This window comes from Botrytis deweyae (assembly GCF_014898535.1).
Source record: "Botrytis deweyae strain B1 chromosome Unknown BDEW_021, whole genome shotgun sequence".
Classification (NCBI taxonomy): domain Eukaryota; kingdom Fungi; phylum Ascomycota; class Leotiomycetes; order Helotiales; family Sclerotiniaceae; genus Botrytis; species Botrytis deweyae.
This window is the reverse complement of record NW_024066228.1, coordinates 544,532-569,512: the sequence shown is the minus strand read 5'-3', so window position 1 is coordinate 569,512 and position 24,981 is coordinate 544,532. Positions and strand designations below refer to the sequence as shown.

Here is a 24,981-nt window from a genome sequence, read left to right as displayed (position 1 = left end):
AGTAATAAGCAAACAAAACAATGCGATTTCCAATCCACGTATCCAACTCTTATGTAAACAAAAAGCAAGGTATCTATCAAAGCGCTTCGTGTATGAAAGGCGGCGTATGAAACTGGATACGGGAATTTCGAAATCGCTTCCACAAATCAAACAGATTAACTCGGCCACTCAACCTTAAATCTCAATGATCTATTGCAAGTGTCATATATATATCAAAGATTATTGGCTGGAATACTCGCTTGAGTCCCATCTTGCATATACCCAGCCTTAGGGAGCATTTAAAAAGCATATTTTTGTACCAAATTGGCCGGGACTGCAGGGCATAGCCACGTTAATGGGTTCACTGTGACGGCAGCTAGGAGACACTCGAGGATGAACCATATAATGAAAGATGAATGCCTAATTGACCATCAAGTTGATAAGATAAGTATCCTTGAATGTTTTAGATGGGTGACATACCGGCCCAACCTCTTTCGCTGTTACTCGTGAGAAGTCTTCGGGGCGTCGTAGACGTTCTATCTTGATAGGTACTTTATGCTCAGTGATTACCACCCGTATCTTCTATCGATCTTAGATTGTGCCATTTTTTGTGTCTGCCTTGAGATATCATCAACTAAACAGATTGAATGCATGAATAGTTCATTAATGATGCGTATGTCTTTTTGAGATGACTAGGGGAATTGGAACTTTGATAGAAAGACAAGATAATCAAAGATAGGTAGTTATGAAATGATGGATTAATAAGAATATGGGGATCTTTCCTGTCAGTAAAGTTGGTGGGCTCAGTGGGGTAGCTTAATAAGTCAAGTGGACGGCAAGTATGAAAGGTTAGCGTGTATTACATAACATTCTATCATCTATCCAGGTAGGTACGGTACGAATGGTTGTTCTAATGCCTCAAGAACATCATTGACGAATATGTATTTGATTCAAACTCACACAGATCTACTCCTTATACCTAATCACAACACGATATCCAAGCACCAGAAACAAGTAAATTCGCAAGTCCATTCCAACCATCACATATTGAGTTTCTTCACATCGAGTTTCTAAGTTTCTCTCCCTCCTACAGATAACTTGATGGTCTTCCCTCTTCTCTTCCTCACCAGTCACTATTCTTCGAGATAAATTCTTGAACGCCTACCCCTCATTTCTGCTCTTTTGAATACACTGTGTCCTCTCAGCCCCTGCCACCCCTTGAAACCCCGCCTCGCAACTTTAACCCCAAGATCAACCCCAAGGTCAACACCAAGGTCAACATCAACATCAACACATTACACCACTACCTACCTACCTACTACCCTCTACCACCTACCCACAATCTTAAGCATCCCCGCAAACTCTCATTCCGATACCATAGTACCATAGTATCACAGTACATCCAGCATCCAGCATCCAGCATCCAGCATCCAGCATCCAGCACCCAGCATCCAGCACCCAGCACCCATCACCCATCAATTCAAAAGATTCAACTTGAATATCCCTTCCTTACCACCATCTTCCTCTCCTCCAAGTTCCCGAAATCATTCCTTTCCGCTCTTCCCTTCTCTCCCACTACTACCAGCCTCTCAAACTCGACCTTCCTTTCCTTTCCTTTCCTTTCCCCCACTTCCACCTTCTTCATGGGGGCAAGCCCCCAAACCCCCTTTAGCTCGCTACGCTCGATTTTCGAATATCCTTCCCTTATTTCCGAATCCCAACCATTATTTTCTACTCTTCATAGTCCTAATTCTAATCCTAGTCTGCCCCCACGGCAGTGGCCCCCGGAGGGCCAGCGGAGCGTCATTTACTCCCCTTTTAACTTTCCCTGCATGCATACATTAATAGATATATGAGCTCTACGGAATGTAGGTATCAATAGAAATTCAGGAGGTCCTCATAATTCTATACACGAGCAAGTTGGTGCGCATTGCAAGTGACAGTAGCAACGCCAATGTAGATTCATCTATAGTGATCTAAAAGAATTCCCTTCCCTCCTTCATCCATCCATCCATCATTCATAATAAAAAAAGAGCTCATTTCAGTATTCATCTAGGTATTCGTTTGCTTTCATTCGTTCGTTCAGTTGCTCGCTCGCTCGCTTGCCTTCCATCAACCATTCATCTCTCCATGTATATGCCCCTTATTCATCCACCGCCTTACTTCCCCATTCTAACCATCATTCCCTCTACAAAATTGTGCCGAAGCTATATTATTAATAGGATTAGCATGCGTCGCAGTATAAATCCCTCCAAGAAAACCCCCCAAAAAACTTACCCAAAAGTCTGCTTGATGCTTCTAACATAATATTCACTCCAATTTCTCTTTGTAACTTCTTCTTGACCAACTGGAACACCAGACCAAGAAACTCTCATAACCGTAACATTATCAACATCATTTTGATCAAAGTTAATCTCTAATCTAGAGAAATGTCCTTGTGGCCATTGATCAAGTCTCCAACTTTGTACGATTTTTGTTGGTTCAACAAGTTCAAGGTATTCACCAGAAACATTTCCTCCAAAAAGTTCGAATTTTCCTCCCTTCTTTGCACCTTCAAATAATTTTGGAGCGGCGCGTGTGAATGCGGCAATTCGAGAAGGATCGGTAAATGTTTGATAGAGTTCTGAAGCTGGAGCTCTGAATTCTTCGTTATCGGTAACAGTAGTTGTGTTTACCAAAGAAGAACCTTTGTTGGTAGATGTGCTTGTAGATTGACTTGGAGCATTGTGAGGATATGTCTTTGCGGCTGTGATTTTGGCAGCTGGATTTGCATCTGGAGCATGTTGAATATCCTTTCCATGTTCCGTGATAAGAGCAGGACCCAATTGAGCGAATCGTTTTCGAAGTTGTGGAATGACCTTTGCACGAAGAAGATCCTTGACTGGAGCTTTGGAATTGGCATCGGAATAAATATCTATGTCAAACTAAAAGATCACCATTAGACAATTCGTCCCAAGTGTTCATTCAGGAGACGATTCAAACATACAACATACTCATTTTCTTCTGTATCATGAGCAACTTCAGGAACTGTGATGGTACCACTAACGGATTCATCATCTTTGGTTTTGCCTAGTCCAATTAGACAGAAATTCATAATATTGACTATAACTACAGGGCATACCTGAATACTCAATAACGAGCTTGACATCAAATATGGTAATGACCTTTCCCTTTCGTTGATTGACATCAACATCTCCATCCATACTAATCAATTTATCCAATTGAGCAGTAACACCATCCTCCTCTGCTTTAACCTCCTTTATGCTATCCTCCAACCATTGTTTTGCCCATGTTGAAGCATCTTTGTTTACCCAATGCCAATTGTTTGGGTTGTGAAGAACCATATTGATTGAAGTTTGATTGAAAGTTTTGTTGATTTAAAGAATCTGCCAAAATTGACTGTCAGCAACATGCATTTGTAATGAATGTGAAGATTTTTCAATATGTGAATGAAAGGGTTTTTTGTTCAGAAGGAGGCCCGAAGGCCATAGCATTGTCTTCAAAGATATGAGTACAAATCGACTCTGACTGGTGCCAGCTTGTGTCTCATCATAAAAAAAGGAAGGGGTTTGGAGAAGAGATCTCTGTAGTGAGAGCTTTTGCAACGTACCTTTAATTTGTAGAAGAAAGGAATTAAATGTAGATAATTATTAAGAAAAGCAACACAATCAAACTTGCAAAGTTGATATGTCTGTAGATTGAAGAAAGAAGAGGGTATTTAAGTAGAGGTAGAAGAGTTGTTGAGATGGTGGGAAATGAGGCAGAAGTAAGAAATTATTTTGAAGAAGAAATCAAAAGAATGAATTGGAAGTTTTGAGGACAAGAAGAGGTTCAAAGTCAGTGGGGCTAAATTCAATATGGTGTAGTGTGGAATTCGTGATGCCTTAGGAAAGATGAGAAATGTAAGGCATCTATCTACCTAGGTAGGCAGGTGATGTTACAACTTCCTACAACTTGAAGTATGAAAATCGAAGTCGATATTTGAATCGACGAATGCCCTCATCTATCTACCTACCTAGTATGCACGGCAGGAAACAGTCAAAGAACTTGCGACGACAAGTATCGAATAGTCACTGGCAGCGTTATGTGTACTTCCCGAGAAAGACAGGGTATCAGGGTATCTTCATACCAGTCGGAATTTCTTGAAACCATTCCATCCACTCTAAAGATCTAGAGTGCGCGCACAAGCCTCAAAAGAAAGAAGTCGTCAGCTAGCAATGGTCGGCTCTCTACTCTTACCTAGTAATTATCATTTTGGACTCAACCGCCCAGATCATATCAATTTCGAGATTCCGGAAACGAACAACCGGGATCCAGATGAATATATATATATGTATATCTTCGAACAGTTTTCCTCGGTGATCAACTCAGCAGCGGTTACTGAGTATTCCGATTTTCATCTCTTGGATTTGAATTTGAAGCGTCATGTGAGTGTTCCATCATATGATCAGCTAATCAAGTCAAGCCAGCCTTATTACCTTGGCTCGATTGGCAACCGGAACGGATCTTGTTGGTGTAGGTTTTCTTTCTATCGAATGGACAGCGGCTTCTACCAAAGCCGGCGCTTACAATTAGTTTCCGTCCGGGAGTTTGTACAGATGTGTAGGCAGTTTCGTATTGAGATGAACTGTATGAAGTGTATGAATTGTATGAGATTTGATATTGTAGGTATTGTTCAAGATGTAGAGGGATATTACTTTGTTAGAAAAAGAGAACTCGATTCCAGGTTTGTTGAATTCGTCATAATATGAAAAAAGGACGATCACCGGCTTTTATATATATCATCCAGTATCTGTATCATATGTCTCACCTAATACCTACCCACCTACCGGTACAAAGATACGTAATAATCGCGTAGGTCAAGAGAATTTCATAGTTATAAAGTACCTAACCGTACTAACCCAAGTCCCCCTTTCCGCAAGCGATGAAGATTTTCCCGTATGAAGTTGAGTCAAGTATCAAATCTTCACAAATACCGGTAATGTTTTCGTGTCCAAGGGTCGATATTTGTGGCTGCGAACGTCATATTTGATTTGACCCTTGTTACATTCAGCCACTCATTCTTCAAGAATGGATGAGGGACCAACCAACACAAGTGCATGGAAGAAGCGGAACGGAAGGGAAGGGATGGGATGGGATGGGATGGGATGCACGTCAAGAGACAAAGCGTGATCATTTTAACTTTTATAGATCTACGAGGACGGTAGCTTAGATGGATGAAGCACTCCGGTTATCGATGTACAGTGTGAGATGAGGTAGAAAGGTAAGATTTTTTATTTCTTTAATATCGTAGAGATATTGATTATATGTATCAATGAGGTAGATAAATAGATATGTATGTATTGATAAGATAGATAGATCTTAGGTAGATGACACAAGAACATTTCCATTCTCTCACAATATGAATGATGAATGATGAAGCTAACATTAAAACCAACGCCTCAATGATCAATCAAGCCTTTAAACATCAAAAAGCTTAACAATTATACTTTTACCCATCCGAGTTACCGGACTCTCTCCCTCCCTCAAACTCACTCACACATTCGGTAACGCCGATACTAATGGAAATACTCACAACGAAGACTCATGTTTCCGCCGGGATGAAAACATCAACAGTGAAACCCGGACCAAAGTCAACAGAGGTAGAGCTGGGTAGCTAAATACTCAACAAGAACTCCGTCTAACCTCTCATCAATCCGTTTTCATATCTTGGCGTCTCTCGGAAGTGATACATTAATCCAAATTCGGTCTTAGACATATACATATCTTCTGTCTCTATCTCTCTCTCTCTCTCTTTACCTGTCTCGCGTGTAACCCTTCATTCAACTCCTGCCACCGATACGGACATACCACACCAACCACACCCATGACGTAGTTCACGAACCCTTCCAATCCACCCCCTCAAACCAAAAAAATAAAAATAAAAATAAAAATAAAAGGATTATCATCATAATTCCCTACCAAGAAAGAACACAAACACCAAGCGTATCTTTAGCAGTTAGTAGTTTAGTTGCTTCATAATCCATCAAGCTTTCGTTTTACATTTCTACTGCATTTTTCTTTCTTCTCTTCTCTTCTCTTTCTCTCGTCTCTTTATCAATCAAGACATCTCCTTATCTTTTCGTCTCAAGTTTTGCTTCAATTGCTTTAAGATTCAATTGTTATTCAATAACTAATCATATTGAAATAATCCTTTGTTGCTTAAGAAAACTTCATTGATAATCTTCACTATCATCATCCTCATCATCAACATTATCATTATCTGATACACGACATAGATACCCGGTACCTCTTCATAGCAAAGAAAAGCAGAACTTGTTTCTCGAAAAACAATCTACTACATTACCACAACTACACTACACTACACTACCATCCAATTCCTCAATTCCCAAAACTCCCCAAGAAGTCCAAATTCCCATCCTTCAAAATGGCAATTATCTGGGGTCTCGATCTCCGGGATATGCAATGGGGAAAGTTCAAGGGAGCTTATATGTTCAACCACGTCTATCACCTTCGCAAAACCAAGATGATCGTGTATCAAATCGCCATGATTCTATGTGTGTGTTCGGAATCTGTTGGAACGGCGGCTCTAAGTGGTAAGCATCCTTCTCTCTTCTCATCCTTCCCGCATCAACTCTCATATCATCCAAAAGTAAAAGTACTATACTAATATTCACACCCAATTTTCAGATTACGTCGATCAACGAGATGGCATTAAATCACGTTACGGATATCATACATCAGTCCGAGACATCGTGGGGATTTTCTCCTTTAACATCTTTGTCGGTATAGCCGTCGCAACCATTTTTGGTTCCGGCTTCTTCTTCGATCTCTTCTGGCCCCAACGTCATGAATCCATCGCAGTAAAGAAAGCATGGAAGATTTGTTCGGTCTTGATGTGTTTCCTTACTTTCGCAGATGCTATTGCTCTTACCGTATGTTGATATCTTGATACCATCTCACCTCTTCTACTCTTTCGCTAACCATTTCCGTACAGGTCATTGTAGCCACCCAACGCGCAACGATCGATGGATTAACAAACTCCGAAGCGCAACAATATTTCGACTTGAACGGTCCCCCAAATCCTATCTACCGCAAAAACGCATATTGTGTTGCTTCCGTCGTCCTTCTGTGGCTTGGTATGCTAGGCACGATTGCTAGGTTAGCTCCTCCCACTCTATGTATCATTCAAACCACCAACTAATACATTTTCCAGTACATATATCATGTGGAAATCACTTGCGCACGACAAGGTTCATGGACCATTTGCCAGCAATTTCGGACCCAAAGATGAACCATGGCAAATCCACACCAAATCAGCCGCCATTGATACCAACAGTCCATCCATGGCCGAATCGGGTATTGCCGAGCAACCCATCGCTGCCGCCAATACTCCAGCAGTGGCTCAACCAACTCATGGACATCAAACCGTTCATCACACAACTTAAGATCCATTGATCTACATAGTCCAACAACCCGAAATATACGAAACACAAAACAAGAACCCAAAGGAGGAGAAACAGAAGCGGAGAAACATTATACCCCACAGCACAATATTGAATGAATTCAATATTCTTTTTGGAAAAGAAATGAAATAAAATGACAGGAAAGGAAAGGAAAGGGAAGGGAAGAACAGTTATGTTTTATCACGTCACGCATGCAGAAGGAAATAAATGATACCAGGCATGGAATTGGAGTTGGGGGGTTTTCTTTAATATTAATCATTTTGATTTACGAACTACCTTACCTACCTACCTAGGTCAAGGGAGGATAGTTCATGGTAATGAAAAGCGTGCATAATTACTTCCACTTTTTCTTCTTTTTCGAAAAGAATGCTTTGGACTTGCTGTGACATAATTTGATCGATGGTAAGATCTTACATTGGAGTAATTCTGTATTTGTTCGTATTTGCCCTGGCACTCGCCCTATGACTAACTGAGCACACATGGGGATAATTTTTAAACAGGTCACCACCACACATGCTATTAAGAACCCCAACGGATCAAAACGATTAACGTAACGTATAATTTGATCATCTTATTCATTAACTGATTGACTGATTGAACTGTATGTAATGACTTTTTTCCTCGCCTAGCACCCCCCCCTTACACCTCCACCCCTGAGCAATGCTTTGCCGAATTTAATATCATAAGATAGACATACAACTTGCACTAGCCCCTGATAAAGCTCAAGCTCAAGCTCAAGCTCAAGTCACGCGCTTGGAATCAATTGCATTTCGCATCTTTAATATTGTCTTCCTGGCCCCCTCTCTCCCCTCCTCCATCCCCAAAAAATCATCGCAAGGAATCGGGACCGGTGAGACATGCGTGTGTGGACGCGCGTGGTATGTATGGTGTGAACAGATCCATCCTATGCCATATTATTTCCTTGTACGGTCCAAATCTTATCCACACTCAACTCCCTAACCTCCCGACTTTCACCCTCCACCTAGGCATAAAATTTGTGTGGTTGCATCTTACCCCTCTTTCCCTCCCTGCCTCCTTAACCCCTCAGGGAAGAAAGACCTAGCCAGACATCAGAGTCCAGCTTAGCTTATACTACTATATGTATAGAGATAGCCTACACTATAAGTTGAATTCGCTTGTACCTCACAACCGCTGCTGAGGGAAAAAAAGAAAAGAGCACATCGGAAAGACGAGACGAGACGAAAAAAATGAACTTCAACTAAAATCAAGGGAATTCGTAAAAAAGGGAAAAGAGAAGAACGAATTCCTCGCTATGCATAGAAAGAAATTATATGCACCAATTTGACCACCCCTCCTTTCAAGCCAAAACGCCCCGATTGAGGAATTGAACCCCAAAACGTATACTTGGAAGAAATATAAAGTGAAGATAACAACTGAATAAACTAGGGTATACCTCCCATCCATTTCCCCCTTCCCATTTCCCAATGAGAATGATGATTATTTCATGAATATGAGTAATTCTGTTTCATACATTCTCGGGTTTAAGTTTCATTAGACGTCATTTAAATTTCATACATTCGTTTATGCGTTTGCATTATCAGCAACTTCGACTATTCTTTCGGTTTCGTCGATGCTGGGTAATAGAATACGATGACCGCGTTCAGATTTTGGAACACCGTCTCGTGATGCACCAAAGTCGAGGACCTATTGAAATTATTAGTAAAGAGACAAATGGAGATTTGGAAGTGAATAAATACTAACCTCGACAAATGTGAAATTATCACGTTGTACGGCTGCAACACATCTTCTTTCATCAAATTTGACTTGCCACACACCACTCAAGTCACCTAAAAGGTCCTTGATACATTCACCAGTTTTGACATCCCACATTTTCAAAGTACGATCTGATCCAGAGATAACCTTTTGTCCATCGTGTTGAAAACATGTAATGGCACCTGTATGTGCACTCAAAGTACTCTTGCATACACCACTTTCTGGATCCCAAATTCGTAATGTTGAATCTGCAGCTGCCGAGACAAGACGTTCATCACGTAAGTCCAAGAGACCAACAAGGGAGGTATGGCCTTCAAGTGTGAATAAACAAGAACCAGTCTCAAGACACCAAACCTTGACATATGTATCCATAGAACCACTGATACATCTATTGCGTTTATGATCTAAAACAACACTATAGACTTTTGCAGTATGTCCTGTTAAACGATACAAAACTTCACCTGTTGAGATCTTCCATACTCTCACTGAACAGTCGTAACTACCGCTTACTAAAGTATCTTGATGAGCAGCGATAGCACGAACTGAATGAGTATGTCCAGCTAATACGCGAACAAAGTAAGGGCAATCAGCATCATTAGTTGGTGGTCCAGTTTGAATGTATCGCTTATCTCCTTGGGCTGGTAATTTCCATACGCGTAATTGAGAATCACGAGAACCGGTAATAATAAGAGGTTGCTCAGGAACCATAATAGATTGACCACTTGCTGTCTTTCCTGCTTCTGATGGCATGAGGATTTGTAAACATCGTACAGTTGAAGTATGACCATGAAAGACTTGAGTGCAAAGACCTTTTTCAATATCCCAAACGCGTACTGAACGATCAGTGGATCCAGAAACAAGAACATTCCCTTCATATTGTAAAGCCCAAACGCCTCCTTCGTGTCCTTCAAGCTTTTTTCGTAGAGCTCCAGTTTTAGTGTCGTAGACATGAATACATGTATCATCACTACCTGTCAAGATCTTTTCATCATCAAATTGAAGACATGTGATTACATGAGATGGATGAGCTTTGAAAGCCATATGATGAGGTTCAACAGTACGATTTGTCCAGCTATGTCGAAGAAGAAAGTGTCGGCGATAAAGAGATTTAAAGAGATGAAGTTTTCGTAATCCTGGCAGACCTAATTCGGGATTTGGTACCGCCAATGCAGCAGCAGAAGCAGCGCTTAGTGGGCCTTCAGATTTATGAAATCTCGATGCCGGTTCTAACACCTTGGTTGAAACATCATTACCTGTCGCTCTTCTCTTCACGCGTTCTGATCCCGAATTTCCAGTAGTTCGCTTTCTTTTAATGGTAGCCCGAGGTCTTCTTAGTGAATCAATCTTGCTGCTACTACCTGGCGTGGTTACTTCCACATTGAGTGGTTTGTCTTTACTACTCAAATCCATTTCGTAACCATCCGGTCCATAAGGATCTTGCCATGCCCAACCCTGTCGTATTGCCCGCTCGAGTTCTTCTGGTTGAAGTGTGAAACCATCACGATCAAGGAGTTCTTTCCATCCAGTCTCGTTCGAGTCAATAACGTTTCTCCAACGCTTCGAAACTTGTGCGGCACGACAAAGGTCTTTATGGTCCAGGTAACTCAAGATGTGTAGGCTTAATTCAGCAGGAAGTTCATCAAGGAAATCGCACATCAAAGCAGGATTTACGAAACCCGCAACAGCCCGTAAGGTTTTCTTGGAGCACCTTCTACTAAGCTGATACATCACTAGGGCCTTCAAGTCGCTTGGCATCGCATCGAAAGTATCCAGCATAGAACCAATCTCCATGACGGTAGAAATCTGTGAATGTAAACCTGTAGGTTTGATATGCCGATCTCGAGTCGTACTTGACTGAGCTACCTGAATAGCGTACTCATCTAATGTCTCCTGACTGTCGCCTGTATCATCGTTGTCAAATTCTGGAGAGGTTGGAGTAGGCGAAAGACCAGGACTAGGTAGGCTTGCGTTTTGAGCAATTGCAGTATTTAAATGTGGGCGCTGGCCTTGTGCGAAGTTTGTATTAAGACCGGACGACTCAAGATCAGATTCTGCAATTGGTGGTGTAGCAACTGCGTTATTAAACGTTTCTTCACTGACACTTTCCGAATGACTTTCTGAATTCTCGAACGAATCATTTTGGCTTAGACCGGATTGAGGGGTGTATGCATTGGTTGGAAATCGAGAGCTTGATGAAGGAATAACTCTTGAAGATAACTCTATTTCGGACAAATCAGGAGTTACTGGCAATTCAGGTAAGTGCATACCAAGACCAAGGTTTCGACGTCGGATTTCGGGTTGAGCAGTCGAGCCTACATTTTTAACCTCATTATTGGGAGCTTCTGGTGCTTGTGAACTGCTGGGTCTGCTGGCGGGTCGATAGTCGGATGTTCCTTTCGATTTCGAACACCTTCTCAAGTTGCTACTTTCTGCATCCAGCTTAATCATTCTGTCTGTTCTAGCCAATCCATCTTTGAACTGTTCACGATTCTCTTTTGATCGACAGCGCGAAAGGGAATTGTGAAGAGATTCGATTTGTGAATTCTGGAGATTTTCAAAGATTAGTAATGTAGATCTCAAAAAAGCGTACAGGAAAATGAAAATGTTCGAACCTCGTGCATAATACTTCGTAAATTATCTTCCTCATACTCCATTTGTCGTCCATCAATTTCGTATGAAAACCTAGTAAGTTCAGCAGGAGTTGGTTTGAATGCCAAAGGATATTCCTTTGCGTCAAGGCTATCGAGTGGTCGAGGATTTTGGAAGAGTAGTGGAGGATATGATCGCTTGGTTGTAGTGGTTGTGGTCACGGTTTTCGTTTCTATAATATCTTCCAACTCAACTTGCAATCTCGATGCATGTCCCACTGTATCGTCTCCGTCTTGCCATCCTAGAGAAACGGTCTGACTTGGATGTCGAGTCTCGACACTATGCTGCAACAACTTCGAATTCGAAATGAACGGACTCGGAGAGGCGTCTGATTTGAATTTTGGTGTTCCCGGCATTTGAGTACTTTGGGAAAGGGTTCGATGTTTACTCTGAGGTCTATGGGGAGGATCCATTTCGTTGGAATTCGAGTGCTCAGATGAGTTCGAGACTTTAAGCAAAAGTTCTAGCCTGCCCCTCTCCAGTAAGCCGTACGCGTTCCCAATATGAGGCTGACCACACGCGAGTGTATCGCAACTTTAAAGCAACCCCTAGTTTCCTATGATTCCAATGATAACATAGCCAAATTAAACGACGTTGAAAAGTATTATCGTGGTCGTGGTGGGGGTATTTGAGATATGGAATCGACACGGATGACAGACAATCTGCAGAGTATGAAATCGGGGGCAACGTGGAAGGAGAACCGTGGTGAGACAATATGAAGTTGGAGAGTGGAGACTATTATATTACTGCAAATAAAGAGAAAGAGAGAGAGAGAGAGAGAGAGAATGTACAAGAGAAGGGGAGAAATAAGTCCTTTTCTGTGAGAGAGAAATGAAGTACTGCGAAGATTTATCTCAGCGCGTGTGTGTGTACTGGTGGTGGTGGTGGTGGTGGTGAATGGAAAGTGGAAGGTGGAGATGGATCGGTTCGTGTGTGGTTTGTTTCGCCGGGTTTAAACTTTTTTTTTTGATTAAGCGGTTCTGGACAAGAATGCTCATCCATTCGTTGCCTTCACCGTCCGTACCGTACAATGGCGACAAATACCTAGGTAGCTAGGAGGGAGGGAGGTAGGTACCCAGGTACTACTCAGCTGCGTACTGACTGTATGTGATATTGACTGCATGTAATATTCTACACAGGCAGGACAGGAAGGCGGAGTCAGCGAAATGGAACGGCAACATCACATTCTCACTCATTCCAATATATTTCTATTTAAGATTACATCTTGACACGGAGTACATACTACCAAGATATCTATATCCATAAAAAAATGGGGTCCTCATGAATCTTATCATCTTCTTGAAATATTACTTGTACTTACTTTACTGTACAGTATCGTCGCCACAATGCCTCACGATCTACCTCTATTCATACTCGGGTTTCCGCGCCCCTTGTTGTAACGAGAAAGAGGCAAGATTTTCTGTCTGATGTCTTCTATATGTACATACGATAGACCACACACTGTTACACACCAAGGTGTTAATGAATGGGCAATGAAATATCGACATTTTCTTTCTTTCTTTCTCTCTTTCTTTCTTTCCTTCCTTCTTTGCTTGGTACAATCGAAAAAAGGAGATCTTCTAGTTGGAGAACTTCTGTGTATCTACCTGAGGCGAGCCCAACGTACTTTGAAAATATCTATGATATCTATGATATCTATGATATCTATGATATCTATGATATCTATGATATCTATGATGATTTTCATGGTAAATCATCATAATCTGAATTTGCCATCTCAAATGACTCGATTTTTAAGTAAGCAAGTAAGGTTATGTAGAACTCCGCGCGATAAAACCTTACAATACGTGCCGAGCCCGCCACAAGAGGGATTATACAACACTGAGTATTCCGTACCTAGGGATGTAAGCTTACAAGTATACAACAACGCATTCCCCTCCGTCTTCAGGTCATGAGGTCTGTCTGTAAGTGCTTCATATATTTACCAAATGGATAATCCAATAGCTATCAAGGTAGATGGGCATCAAATGGTTGATATTGATGTGGCTCTCAGCCAGAAATTATTTTATTACAAATGTTCGGCCTCCACAGAAGGAGCCCCAGAGGCCCAGGGGAGCGTCCATTTAGCTGATGTATCAATCGATCTAATGATACCATGAGCGTCGAGCCGTTAAAGTTTCATATGTCGAAGTAAAAGGCTGGTATGGAATATTGTGTGTGAACTCTGCCGAGAGTCGTTCAAAGGCACCGGGTAGATGAGAGGAACTCATTGGATTCTACAAGTGCTAGAATGAGTGGTTCCCAAAACAATATCAAATGGAAGCGAAGTTGACGAACCGAACGAGGTTATACTCGAGAAAAATGGCAAGATGATTCAGATACCTAGTTCGCATGACATTCCAAGACCAAGTGTTGTATGGTGGCTGTGGGAAAATGAATCTCTGGATGAATGATTTGGAAATGCAAGCTATCATTTAGAATTTGAAGAACTCATAGGTCCCCCAAAATAAAAGGTAGCCGCATATCTACCCTGCCAGTAGGTGAAAGGTATGAAACGTGGAACTGTTTAGTTGATTTGGTAGAAGCAAAGGATTGACTGTGTTAAGATTCATTTGCTGACCGATTCTTGGGCACAACTACCTATTGATTTTGTCGCCATCGATCATGGATATCAAGGTCAGAGATTGATACCGTGTCACAGTATACACTTCACGAAGCTCTAATTAGCAATTTGTATACTAGGCAGGTAGTAAGTATTTGGAAGATTTGTAAGAATCTCAGCAAATTGTTGAGATATGAGGATTCATTTCTTGTCACTCCGATTCCTCAAATATCTACCAGGAGTAATTGGACTGGACTGGGCAACACTCAGTTCATCTCAGATTCTGGTTACCATTTGGGGTGAGGGTCGAGGGGAGGTCGAGAGGGAGGTCGAAAAGAGTGAGGGGCGCGCGCCTTCCCTTTCCGTCTACATGTAGGTAACTTCCTATCATATGGATACTACCGATCTACCTGCTTCTCCCCTCATTTCCTTAGTCATTCTCTTCTCCGTCAACTTCACTCAAACTCTTTCACTTTCACTTTCAATCAATTATTCCCATCCTCATTCATCCAAACGTTGAATTGAATGTCATCTTTGATTGAATTTCCCATCATCGTATATTGTCTTTTCCGTACAAAGTATCAATCCACGGACGGTTACTTAGTATTCACACATTTACTCGGCACGATTCTCTTCTTACTCATCGCCTTGATTTCCATTTTCCCAGCTTTTCGTGAGGGGATTCTAGGCTTCAGCAAGGCCCAGAGCTTCAATGAACGGCTGAATTGTGATTGATTGAAAGTTGAATTACACCTTCAACTTGTCTTTTGTACAACTCTCTCCATCCTTAATTCTCCAAAAAATCGTCCATATCAGCGCGCTTCGTCATGCCACCAAAGCTAATCCCACATCCTGATCGTTCTGTCCGTGTCAAACCAGTGGTAAAACCACAAACGAAGACGAAGCAGAAGGGTAAGGGCAAGGCGAAGGCGCCTGTGGAAGCTCCTAAAACAGTACAAGAACTTGTACTCAACCAACAACAAAGTTTCGAGTTGGTTAAGATTGGTGTCAATGCTGCTGTGTGTATCTTGGGCTCCTTTTACTTCTGTGTCCGCTAATCGATGCTTCTCAGGTCAGCCAGTTTGTCTTTGGTAGGAAATTCTTTCCGAGTAATTGCTACAAGACCCGAATCTACAATGCATCCGATCCAAACCTTACCTACGAAACTTTTATCAACGGAGCAAACATCCCTAGGAACTTCAACTTGAATGAAGCTGGTGATGAAATTGTTTCCTTCAATTCCGTTGTGCGAGGAACGGGCCACCCTGGCGCAGAAAAACTTCTCGATTGGCTGGTATGTTGCCATATTCTAGTCTCTTGTGTAGTGGTTAACTAATCCACAATCAGGAGTTCGGAGTTGGAGATGGTGTAAACGATAAATGTTTGGCAAAATTCCAACTTTCTGTATATCGAAAAGAAGTCGTCCCTGAACAGCTCGTTGAAGCATTCACCATAAATTTTACTTACAAAGATGTTGAAAAGAACCCCTATGTTCAAATTTCTGCTTCTTTGTCGAACAGGAATGGAAATACCATCAATTTAGGATTGGCACAGGAGGGACTAAGGGACTTGATTCGACAAGTTATGAATAGTTCTCGAAATGTTCAAGGCCAATCGGGTGAGTTCATACCATCAAGTATTACTTTACATCCGCTAAATATAAATATAGTTGGACGCAAAGTGAGTATGCAATTGCTGTACAATGACAATGCGCGCCCTAAGCATGAATATCGAGGATTCCGTGCTGCCTCGACATCTCAGATACTTCCTGATGGTTGTGGAATTCTCATGGGTCAGACAAGCAACGGTATTCATGGGTATAACGTTGCGATATCCATGACTCTATAACCCTTCTAACTTTTATAGACTTGAGATAAAGTACTATGATGCCCCAGTCATCGATAACCACTTTTCAAAAGCAACAGTATTGAATGATGCGACGGTAGCCTCTAATAAAAAACTTTTCGCAGCGGTCAGAGGTCTTAAATCCACAGCACCACTGGCAAATGTGATTGTCGATGACAATAGTCAGTCTTCCTTGCGACATAGTCAATTATCACAGAGCGTTGATACGCAGCAGAGCACAATGCAATGGATAAACCAGATTGTAGGTTATTACCGGTACATAGAATATTTTATTTGGTCAATATACTAATTCGACTACGAATTAAGGGACACGGAAAAGGATCTGGCGACACGGACACACAACCGATACCCGCCCCGCCAACCACCTTTGGAAAGCATACGTCATTTTATGAATCAGAAGAGCTCAATGGTAAAAGAGTTGGAGAAGTGTCGGAAGAAGAGGAAGAGGAGGAGGTACGGTGCCAGTGTCTTAATTATGATGACCGTGAGAATTTGGTATGACAGCCTTCATCTTCGTTTGCACACTCTAATTTGAAGAAAGATTCAATGTGAAAAGTGTAGAAACTTTTGCCACAGTCAGTGCTATGGCTATAGCAGGGGAAGTGTCAGCGCGAATTTCGAGTGCTATGAGTGCCTTTTAGAAGAGTCGGAACCAGAGATTCTTTTTCAGAAGATGTACCCCCTATGTGGCCGCAGACGCATGGTGTATTATCTTGAACAGAATGGTTTCAATGATATGGAAGGTCTTTGCCAGTACATGAGTAGGTTTGCTTCAACGAACATTCTTACAGCACTAATCACGACTCTAGATTGGAACTTGGAAAAGACGCAGGGAGAATTTGAGTCTTTGAAAACCGAAGGTATCATTAAGAAATGTCCAAAGTCTTCTAAGGAGCCATTTCGATTCTCCGACCTCAAGAAGCTTCGAATGGAATTGTTTGATCCATCTAAACACATTTCTCATACCAAACCTGTGGGTTCTTCTTCGTCCTAGCGAATGAAAAGTTCTAATGCAATATAGTTTGCTACAGCAGTTCCAAACCCCGATTTGACCCATAAATCCTTAGACCAGACCCAACTTACACCAGTTGCTCGTCGTCTTCGTCAACCTGAAGGTTCAATCAGAAGTGGCTTGCGAAGTGAAGGAAGCAGTACTCAGACCCCGAGTTCATGGAGAAGCTTGCATAACGAGACATTGCGAAGATCACCAAGAAGACTTGCTCAAACAACCCCTCAACAACCCAACAAACGTACTGGCGATGAAGGATTGGATAGTGCTCGCAAGAGAATGCGATGTGCTCTATCAGCGACTAGTCCCTTCAGTCTCAGATCAAATAGTTCGCATTAGTTTGCTACCGAGAAGTCGGGCAGAAAGATAGGCACAATAATCATATTGGCTGATGCTCGTGATGATGTTTCGGGAGAGTATGAAATGTTTTATTATTGATTGATAGTTCTTTGCTAGCTTGAGCACTATTTCATGTAGATTAGCTTTGCATTTGGTCATCACAACATAAATCAGTTTCCTATGTGTAATCCTATACGTATACAAGAAAATAATTCCTGTACATTTTATCTCATCTGACTTCCTTGAGATTTCATACATAAGGAGATGTTTATGTAGGTTGTACTTGTGATTCTAATTCGTCTTGTAAAAAACAGTTTTGACTAAGTTACTAAGCTAAGTGTAGTGATTTGTTAGGAGGTAATGGAGGTTGGGTAAATGTTTGTAACGTGTGTAACATGTGGTATTATGGTTGCTTGTTGTCGTGAAACGAATGAGGTTTCAAGTGTCGGACTAGGAAGGGCACGTAGGTCGATCACGAAATATGGATGGGATAAAGAGTACGAGATGAAATAGCAAGTTAGGTATGAAGAGATACAATACTAACGATGAGATAGGGTGATATAGGATGAGATGGAGAGAAATTTTAGTATGATGTTAATCAGATTCATGGAAGATCAGATGTTATGATGTTATGATGTTATCAGTCGATCAGGATCTCGGTGGTTTCTGGTACCTGAATTAGTGTTGGGTGCAAGTGGAATGAAGCGTGGGAAACATGTGGGAATGAGTTTTAGTGCTCGTGCTAGTGCTGGTGGTGGTGTTCGGAGTCGGTGTCGGTGTCGGTGTTCGCCGTTTAGAGTTTAGGGTCTAGATGGGATTGGATTGGAAAAAGAAGGAAGAATTGGTGAATGGCAAAAATGGAAAATGGAAGGTTGAGAAAAAGAAAAAGAAAAAAAGAAAAGATGTACGGAGTATGGATTTTCAGGGTACTGTTTTTAGAAATTGAAATGGAAAAAAAAGGAATTATACACTAGGTGCGTGATCGGGTAGTTTGTGATGGGGAAAAAAGCAATATTGATCTCCTGTGACGGCAGATCAAAATGACGGGCAGGAGTTCTGCTTGTCATTCGCTTTCTTGCTTTCTTGCTTGCTTGCTTGCTGGATTACTTGCTGGATTACTTTCTTTTTCCTTCTCTCGAACCGTCAGGTTGGAAAAGAAAAGAGTGGGAATAGGTGCGAGCGTCACAGCGTGGAATGATTGGAATGTGTGAAATGCTTCTGGTGTGTTTTGAAGGGATGGACCTTGGATATGGATGGGTTTAGGCTGAGACTATTTGAAATGCTATGAACGCATTTTTGATGGATTTAGCTTTGGGCGTTTTCTCTTTTCTTTTGGGGTTTAGTCTTGGGATCACGGGTGGATGTGTACGATAAGTAGTTTGTTGGTGTGTTGGTGTGTTCTAGTGTTCGTAGACAGGCTCGGTAGATAGATTTTTGATAGACTGTAGTAGATCAAGCTGGGTCTGAAGGGTTGAGAGTCCCAATTCAAGGGATCAAATGTTGCCTGTCCTGTAAAAGAGGCTCGTGACTTGTGATGTGATTTGGCGTGATAGAAAATAGAGTCCAAAGAGGGTTCGCGCTGTGATATCTATCTAGAGGATTGGAAGGAAGGAGATCACAAATGGTCGTATACGTCTCTTTCTCACCATGTGAGACTTTTCGGATGGAGTGAGTGACAGGGGTGAGAAAGGGGGTGGTTCTTGAGCTGTATTCACGTACGATTCACCTGGCTACTTACTACTGGGACCTCGTACTATACTGTACGTGCAGTGAGGGTACATGTATGTTTGCGGGGAACTCTTTAATCTCGAGACCTTGAGATTGGAATTGGGGATCGGATGCAAGAGGCTTGGGGGTATGTTGGGGAATGTGCACTCCCTGATTCACACACACATGCATGCACACGTGCACACTAGGGGAATGGGAAGAGGGCAATGGGGATTCTTCACAACTGTATCTGCACATTGGATGTAGATAGAATCGATTGTAGCCTACGGTAAAATATAGTGCGAGATGGTGACTTGGTGAGGAGCTTATACTATAGGTCGATGGACAGGAATTGATTTATTTGAGTTGTCGAATCAAGACTTCTTGATGGGATACGATTGATTGATTGATTGATGGATGGATGGATGGATGGATGGATGGATGGATGGATGGATGGATGGATGGATGGATGAAATGAGGATGAAGGGATGAAGTTAGATAGATCAATAGTTTTGATGGATTATTTTAGATCAGATGAATTCGTTTAATTTTAGAGTTGAGAATCACAGTCAGTTCAGGGTCGTTTGTGGCGGCGAGGGAAGGCGAAAACACTGAATCGTGCCAATCCAATGGATCTGTGATAAAAGAAAGTAGTGGGCAATAGTGAATACAGATTATAATTGCAGTATATTACTTTTGTTAATGGAGTGATATCTTCTTTTGAAGTTTTACATGGTTTCAGCTTTTTGAATGGGATGGGATGGATGGAATTTACCCCTTCATGAATCATGGTGTTAACGAGATCTCATCAATGATACTGTACGACTAGTACCCGACGCGATACAGAGTACATGCTTCGTACAACATGAGGTGGCATATCGTAGGGAAGCAGAAAGTCCCATCAATCTGCGTGAAGCCGTCAGTACCAAGATAGAATTCGTAATTTCGTACTACATGTAACATAATATACGTAACCATCCAAGTCAAACCCTCTCGAATCCAATTCTCAGCCACATCTTCCTCCTACTCCGTATATGTAGTTTTACCTCCGTGGTTTATTTGGCCAGATAGGCTCGTGAGAAAAATCTTCATGCATGCATTCCTAGATGTCACCTAGAACACTTCCGTGGTCTAAAGCGGACGGGCCGTCAAGTCCACCATCCAACAGATCTCAACATGTGAAGCATAATCTTTAGAATCTTTAGAATCTTTAGAATCTCAGAATCTTCAAGAGTTTCCGGCATCCGAATTCTCATCAATCACCTACCAGGTAGTCCTCCGTCCGGCGTACATGTTCGTCCAGAGGTGGATTCATACCAAACTTTCTACCCTCGCAGCAGACCAGATGATTCGACTGTTTTGAGAATTTAAACCACACATCATCAATGATCATGTACAATCCCAGCAATCCCAGTCTTTTTGAATCGTCAACTATGGAGTCCTCTCCGTACTTGGTACTTTAATCCCTTGGACTTGGGAGCCACTGGGAGCTTGGTAAGTATTTATCCTGGTAAATGGTTCCTCAATTATCGCGCAGGGTCCATTCCATATTGATCAAGGATGGGCCTTTATGGAGATTACGATTTGACACGACCAAATTCAATTTCATCCTACTAACCCGTAAGTTGTAACATCCATCTTCCTAGATGCTTTTTTTTTTGATTGTAATGAAATAATGAAATTTCCGAGAAAGACTGGGAATCTTTTCTCTCTTGTTTTGTTATCTGTTTCCTTGCATTTCTGAACTTTAGACCATTGCATCCATCTCAAGCGGTGTCGAATGTTGTCCATCTCTTTCACATCTTTCTTCAACGACTTCATGATAAATATATAGCGAGCGAGTACTTTGGATTGTAAGCCTTGTCAGCAATCGCATCCCATCACATCACAGACACACACATACATACATATATATACAATATATACACACCGACTGTATAACGAACCCTGGTATCAAGCTTGCTTAGCGGAATTCAAAGCCCCTCCCAATTAATTCACGATCCAAAGCCACGATGCTCATTGAAAAACGGTAACGGCGGTTCAATTTGATAACAGCACAGCGCCTGCATGTGCGCTGCACACGCAATTGGGATACTTCTGGAATATAACTACCTAGTACATATAGCTTAGGCCTTGGAGCTTGACAAGAGATACCGAGGTCGACCATCTCTACGAATACATAACATCTACCTACCAGCCATTTTCCGATCCATTGAAGCTTCATCAACATGGGACGAACTTCAAAATTCTCATTTCCCATTCCTGGGCGCAAGCGTAGTTCAAGTAGAGAACAGGCATATCAAGTCCCTCCACCACCATCCAAGATATCTTCAGGGAACTTATCAAAAGCCGAACAAATTCTGGGAACTGGCACTATCGAATCTGGGGATTGGAGGAGGCCTGGATCTAGATCGAGTCGAATTAGTATTTCTATATCAGAATCAACACATTCGACGGTCCAGGATGGTCATGATTATGATCAATGGGATAGGGAATCGGGCGTTTTTCCTAGGCAAACAAATTTGAGGGGACAGGCTTCATCTAATGCATTGGGTCAGCGTTTTGGAGAAGATATGGCTACGGAAACTTCTAGTACAACACATCGATTGAGAAATGAAAATTCTACATCTACCTTGAAATCATATTATGATCGACAAAAGTTACCGGCTGCGATATCACAACAAACTTCTGCATCATCTGCACGAGATATGGCCCTTCGAAAAGGGCTTACACCAGTTGTCAGTAGGAGTCCGCTTTTACATGTCGATTCCGTGGATCCTTGGGATCAAGCCGGTCAAAGTCTATCGAGTATGAATGATAACCATTTGGGATCACCGGAACGAAAGAAGTCAGTGAGGGCGGGTATATCTTCGTTGTTTCATCGGTCAGAAAGAAGACCTTCGGCAGCATCACAAAACTCCTACGATTCTTCCAAGCAAAGTACCTCACTTCGAAATAGACTTGTCAAAGCCGCTTCGAAAGAATCATTACAATCACAAAGGCACAATATTCTATCAACAAAGTCCAGGGACCAAAGGGAACAGAAACAAAATTATGCTAACCCCGACGACTCACATGATTACTATGAACAATCAACCAGAAATGCTCATATGAAGGCCATACCAGAATCAAACGTCCCGGAAACATTTAATCTATTCCCCAGCACGTCGGAGAATAGTAATAGTCGTCAACCAGGGTCACTAAATTCAGAAAAACGGGAAGGGCATCGGAGATTGGAAGATTTACATTCTAGCTCTGGAGAAAAGGAAGCATTTTCGTGGAAAAACGTACGTTCGAATAAGAATGGAAATTTCCGCAGCAGTATGATTTCTCAGAGCACAGGTCATTCTAGCTTGGGTATATCCAGTACCGGAAGCATATCCAGTCATAACACCAAAACGTCAAGACAAACCGGGGGAAGTGTCTTCTCGAGTGCGGATCTACAACAAAGCAGTGTATTGTCATTATCATCTGATTCGGAAGAAGATTTATCTGACGCTGAACCATCGAAATCCCGTGATAACATATCCATTGGAAAAGCTCCTTCACATGCCGAGAGCGAAATAATTCCTCCTGCACTCCAAAATCGCCTAAGTACCACGAAAAATCTTTCCAGAAGACCTTCAGCAATGAAAACCTCACCATCCACGAGGAAGACAAGTGAACAATCAAACGCGTTTTTGACCATTCCGGAACCGAATGGAGGAGTATCTAAATGGCCAATGCCACCAAGTATTACAAGGCAAGATTCTATAAATTCACAAGAGTCTGGGCCAACTTCACATCTCAAGCCCAAAAAATACGTCCCACAACAACAGCAACAACCAACACCGCCATTATCACCCAAAGAAACTGATGCCGAAACGGATTCTATTCATACAACATCTAGTGGTCGCATGATGCAAGTTACTCAACAAGAAGAAGCACTTCTTGAAGCACTACGTCAAAAGAGAGCACGCATGAGAGAAAAGATTATTGAAGAACATCAAGCGGAAGGTGGAGTAAGTAGATCACCGCCGAGGTCGACGGGGAATAGAGCTTCATCAAGATTCTCGAAAGCGAGTACGGCGAGTACGATTAGACCGGGGACGGAAAAGGTGCCATTGATTCTCGATGCGCCGATTATGAAGGGGAAGGAGATGGGATTTGGAGGTAGATATGGGATAGGAATCGAATATGGACAACCGAGTCCAGATTTGAGTGATTTTTTGAGTATGGGCAGTGAGGAATTTGAAGACGATGAGACGCCCACGAATAGTCGAGGGGTTTCCAGGAATGAGATTCGGGGAATTGGAAATGGACATGGAATTGGAATTGGAATTGGGAGTGCGATTGATGTACCGCAATTAAAGAGACCGGGTACGCCACCACAACATGATCCGAGATTTACTTCTTTGGTGGTGGAGAAGGGGAGTAGAAATGAGGATCAGATGAAGAGAAATCCTAGTATGGGGAAAGTGAGATTTGTGGGGTAAGAGGATGAGGATGGTGTGGGGTGGGATAGGGTGAGGAGTGGGATTGGGGTTTGTAATTTTGAGGTGCGGGTGGAGGGGTAATGTATATTTATTGTTGTTATGAGATATCACTGGGTGCGAATTGAATTTTGGAATTTGGCATGTTGGAAATTGGAATTGGGATGTATGTACGTATGTATGTATGTACATGTGCATTTTGTATTTTGGATTGGAAGATGTGGATGTGGATGTGGATGTGGAGGGGGTGTCTTGTCTGTCTGATTAGTTACCTACTTTCATGATCTAACATTGATTGATGGATGGGTTTTGGTTATATTTGCTTATACCCCTCTTGATTACTTTTATCTTTACACATTCTATGGGAGGGGAGGGGAGAAGAGGGAAGGAATTTATATAGGTATGTACCTAGTTGGATGGTGTGGATGGAGATGGAGATGGAGGCTTGGGGAAGGGGGAGAGAGGCAATTTTTGTACAAATAGATAAATGGTGGATGGATGGATGGATGGATGCAGGTGTATACTAGGTAGGTGGTGATACATAGATGATATAGAGAGTTGAAAATCGACACAAATCGATCGAATCGAAGTTTATTTAATATTTTCGATTGAATGGATTGATTTGTATGTGTGTGTTGAACTACTAAGTAAGAGTTGAGGCCCCGGCTTATTGTACACTAGCCGAAAATATATCAAAAACCTTCATTTCTTCAACTTTTGAATTATATATTATTTCAAAAAATATAGAAATTAAATTATCGAAATTGATATATATTATAATTAATTATTAAAATTATTCAAAAAATAAATGGATTATTTTTAATATTTTTTTTGATATAGTTGTAGGTTTTTAAAGTTAGAATTTCCAAAAAATCTAAAAAAAAATCGATTTTTTTGTATAGAAAAAGCATTATATATAATAAATTTCGAAAAATTTCAATTTTGAAAACCTATAACTATATCAAAAAAAATGCTAAAAATAATTTATTCATTTTTTAAGATTTCAAATATAGTAATTTCTTATATAAGAGATTTTCAAATCAACTTTTTAATTATTAAATAAATTATAAAAGAAATAAGTTTATATAAAAGAACAACTTTTTTACAGGGATTTTGTTACGAAAAAGAGTAGTGTGCGATAAGCCAGGGCCTCAACTCTTATCTAATAGGTTAATTAGCAAGGCAATACTCGTAGCA

General features: G+C 41.5%; 5 protein-coding genes across 5 annotated transcripts; 3 read left to right on the top strand and 2 right to left on the bottom strand.

Annotated features, from left to right (window-relative positions):
* Positions 1 to 1,885: 1,885 nt before the first annotated feature.
* Positions 1,886 to 3,740, bottom strand: EAE98_008320 (uncharacterized protein). Its single transcript, XM_038955943.1, has 5 exons — positions 3,590 to 3,740; positions 3,101 to 3,365; positions 2,966 to 3,048; positions 2,257 to 2,903; positions 1,886 to 2,186 (listed from the first exon to the last, which is right to left on the bottom strand). Exons 2-5 carry the CDS (start codon positions 3,321 to 3,323, stop codon positions 2,168 to 2,170), a joined length of 972 nt encoding a protein of 323 aa, XP_038807809.1. The 5' UTR covers positions 3,324 to 3,365; positions 3,590 to 3,740; the 3' UTR covers positions 1,886 to 2,167.
* Positions 3,741 to 6,406: 2,666 nt separating this feature from the next.
* Positions 6,407 to 7,427, top strand: EAE98_008319 (uncharacterized protein; the record flags this gene model as incomplete). The annotated part of the gene is made up of 4 exons (XM_038955942.1): positions 6,407 to 6,575; positions 6,670 to 6,914; positions 6,977 to 7,140; positions 7,196 to 7,427. 4 exons carry the CDS (start codon positions 6,407 to 6,409, stop codon positions 7,425 to 7,427), a joined length of 810 nt encoding a protein of 269 aa, XP_038807808.1.
* Positions 7,428 to 8,002: 575 nt separating this feature from the next.
* On the bottom strand, positions 8,003 to 13,071 carry EAE98_008318 (uncharacterized protein). The gene is made up of 3 exons (XM_038955941.1): positions 11,792 to 13,071; positions 9,168 to 11,723; positions 8,003 to 9,110 (listed from the first exon to the last, which is right to left on the bottom strand). The coding sequence occupies exons 1-3, from the start codon at positions 12,239 to 12,241 to the stop codon at positions 8,988 to 8,990; spliced, it is 3,129 nt and encodes a 1,042-aa protein (XP_038807807.1). The 5' UTR covers positions 12,242 to 13,071; the 3' UTR covers positions 8,003 to 8,987.
* A 2,147-nt stretch (positions 13,072 to 15,218) lies between these two features.
* On the top strand, positions 15,219 to 18,384 carry EAE98_008317 (uncharacterized protein; the record flags this gene model as incomplete). Its single annotated transcript, XM_038955940.1, has 9 exons — positions 15,219 to 15,410; positions 15,464 to 15,685; positions 15,739 to 16,009; positions 16,061 to 16,208; positions 16,258 to 16,498; positions 16,564 to 16,752; positions 16,799 to 17,018; positions 17,067 to 17,230; positions 17,279 to 18,384. 9 exons carry the CDS (start codon positions 15,219 to 15,221, stop codon positions 17,603 to 17,605), a joined length of 1,974 nt encoding a protein of 657 aa, XP_038807806.1. The 3' UTR covers positions 17,606 to 18,384.
* Positions 18,385 to 21,540: 3,156 nt separating this feature from the next.
* On the top strand, positions 21,541 to 23,787 carry EAE98_008316 (uncharacterized protein; the record flags this gene model as incomplete). The annotated part of the gene is made up of 1 exon (XM_038955939.1): positions 21,541 to 23,787. One exon carries the CDS (start codon positions 21,541 to 21,543, stop codon positions 23,785 to 23,787), a length of 2,247 nt encoding a protein of 748 aa, XP_038807805.1.
* Positions 23,788 to 24,981: the final 1,194 nt, after the last annotated feature.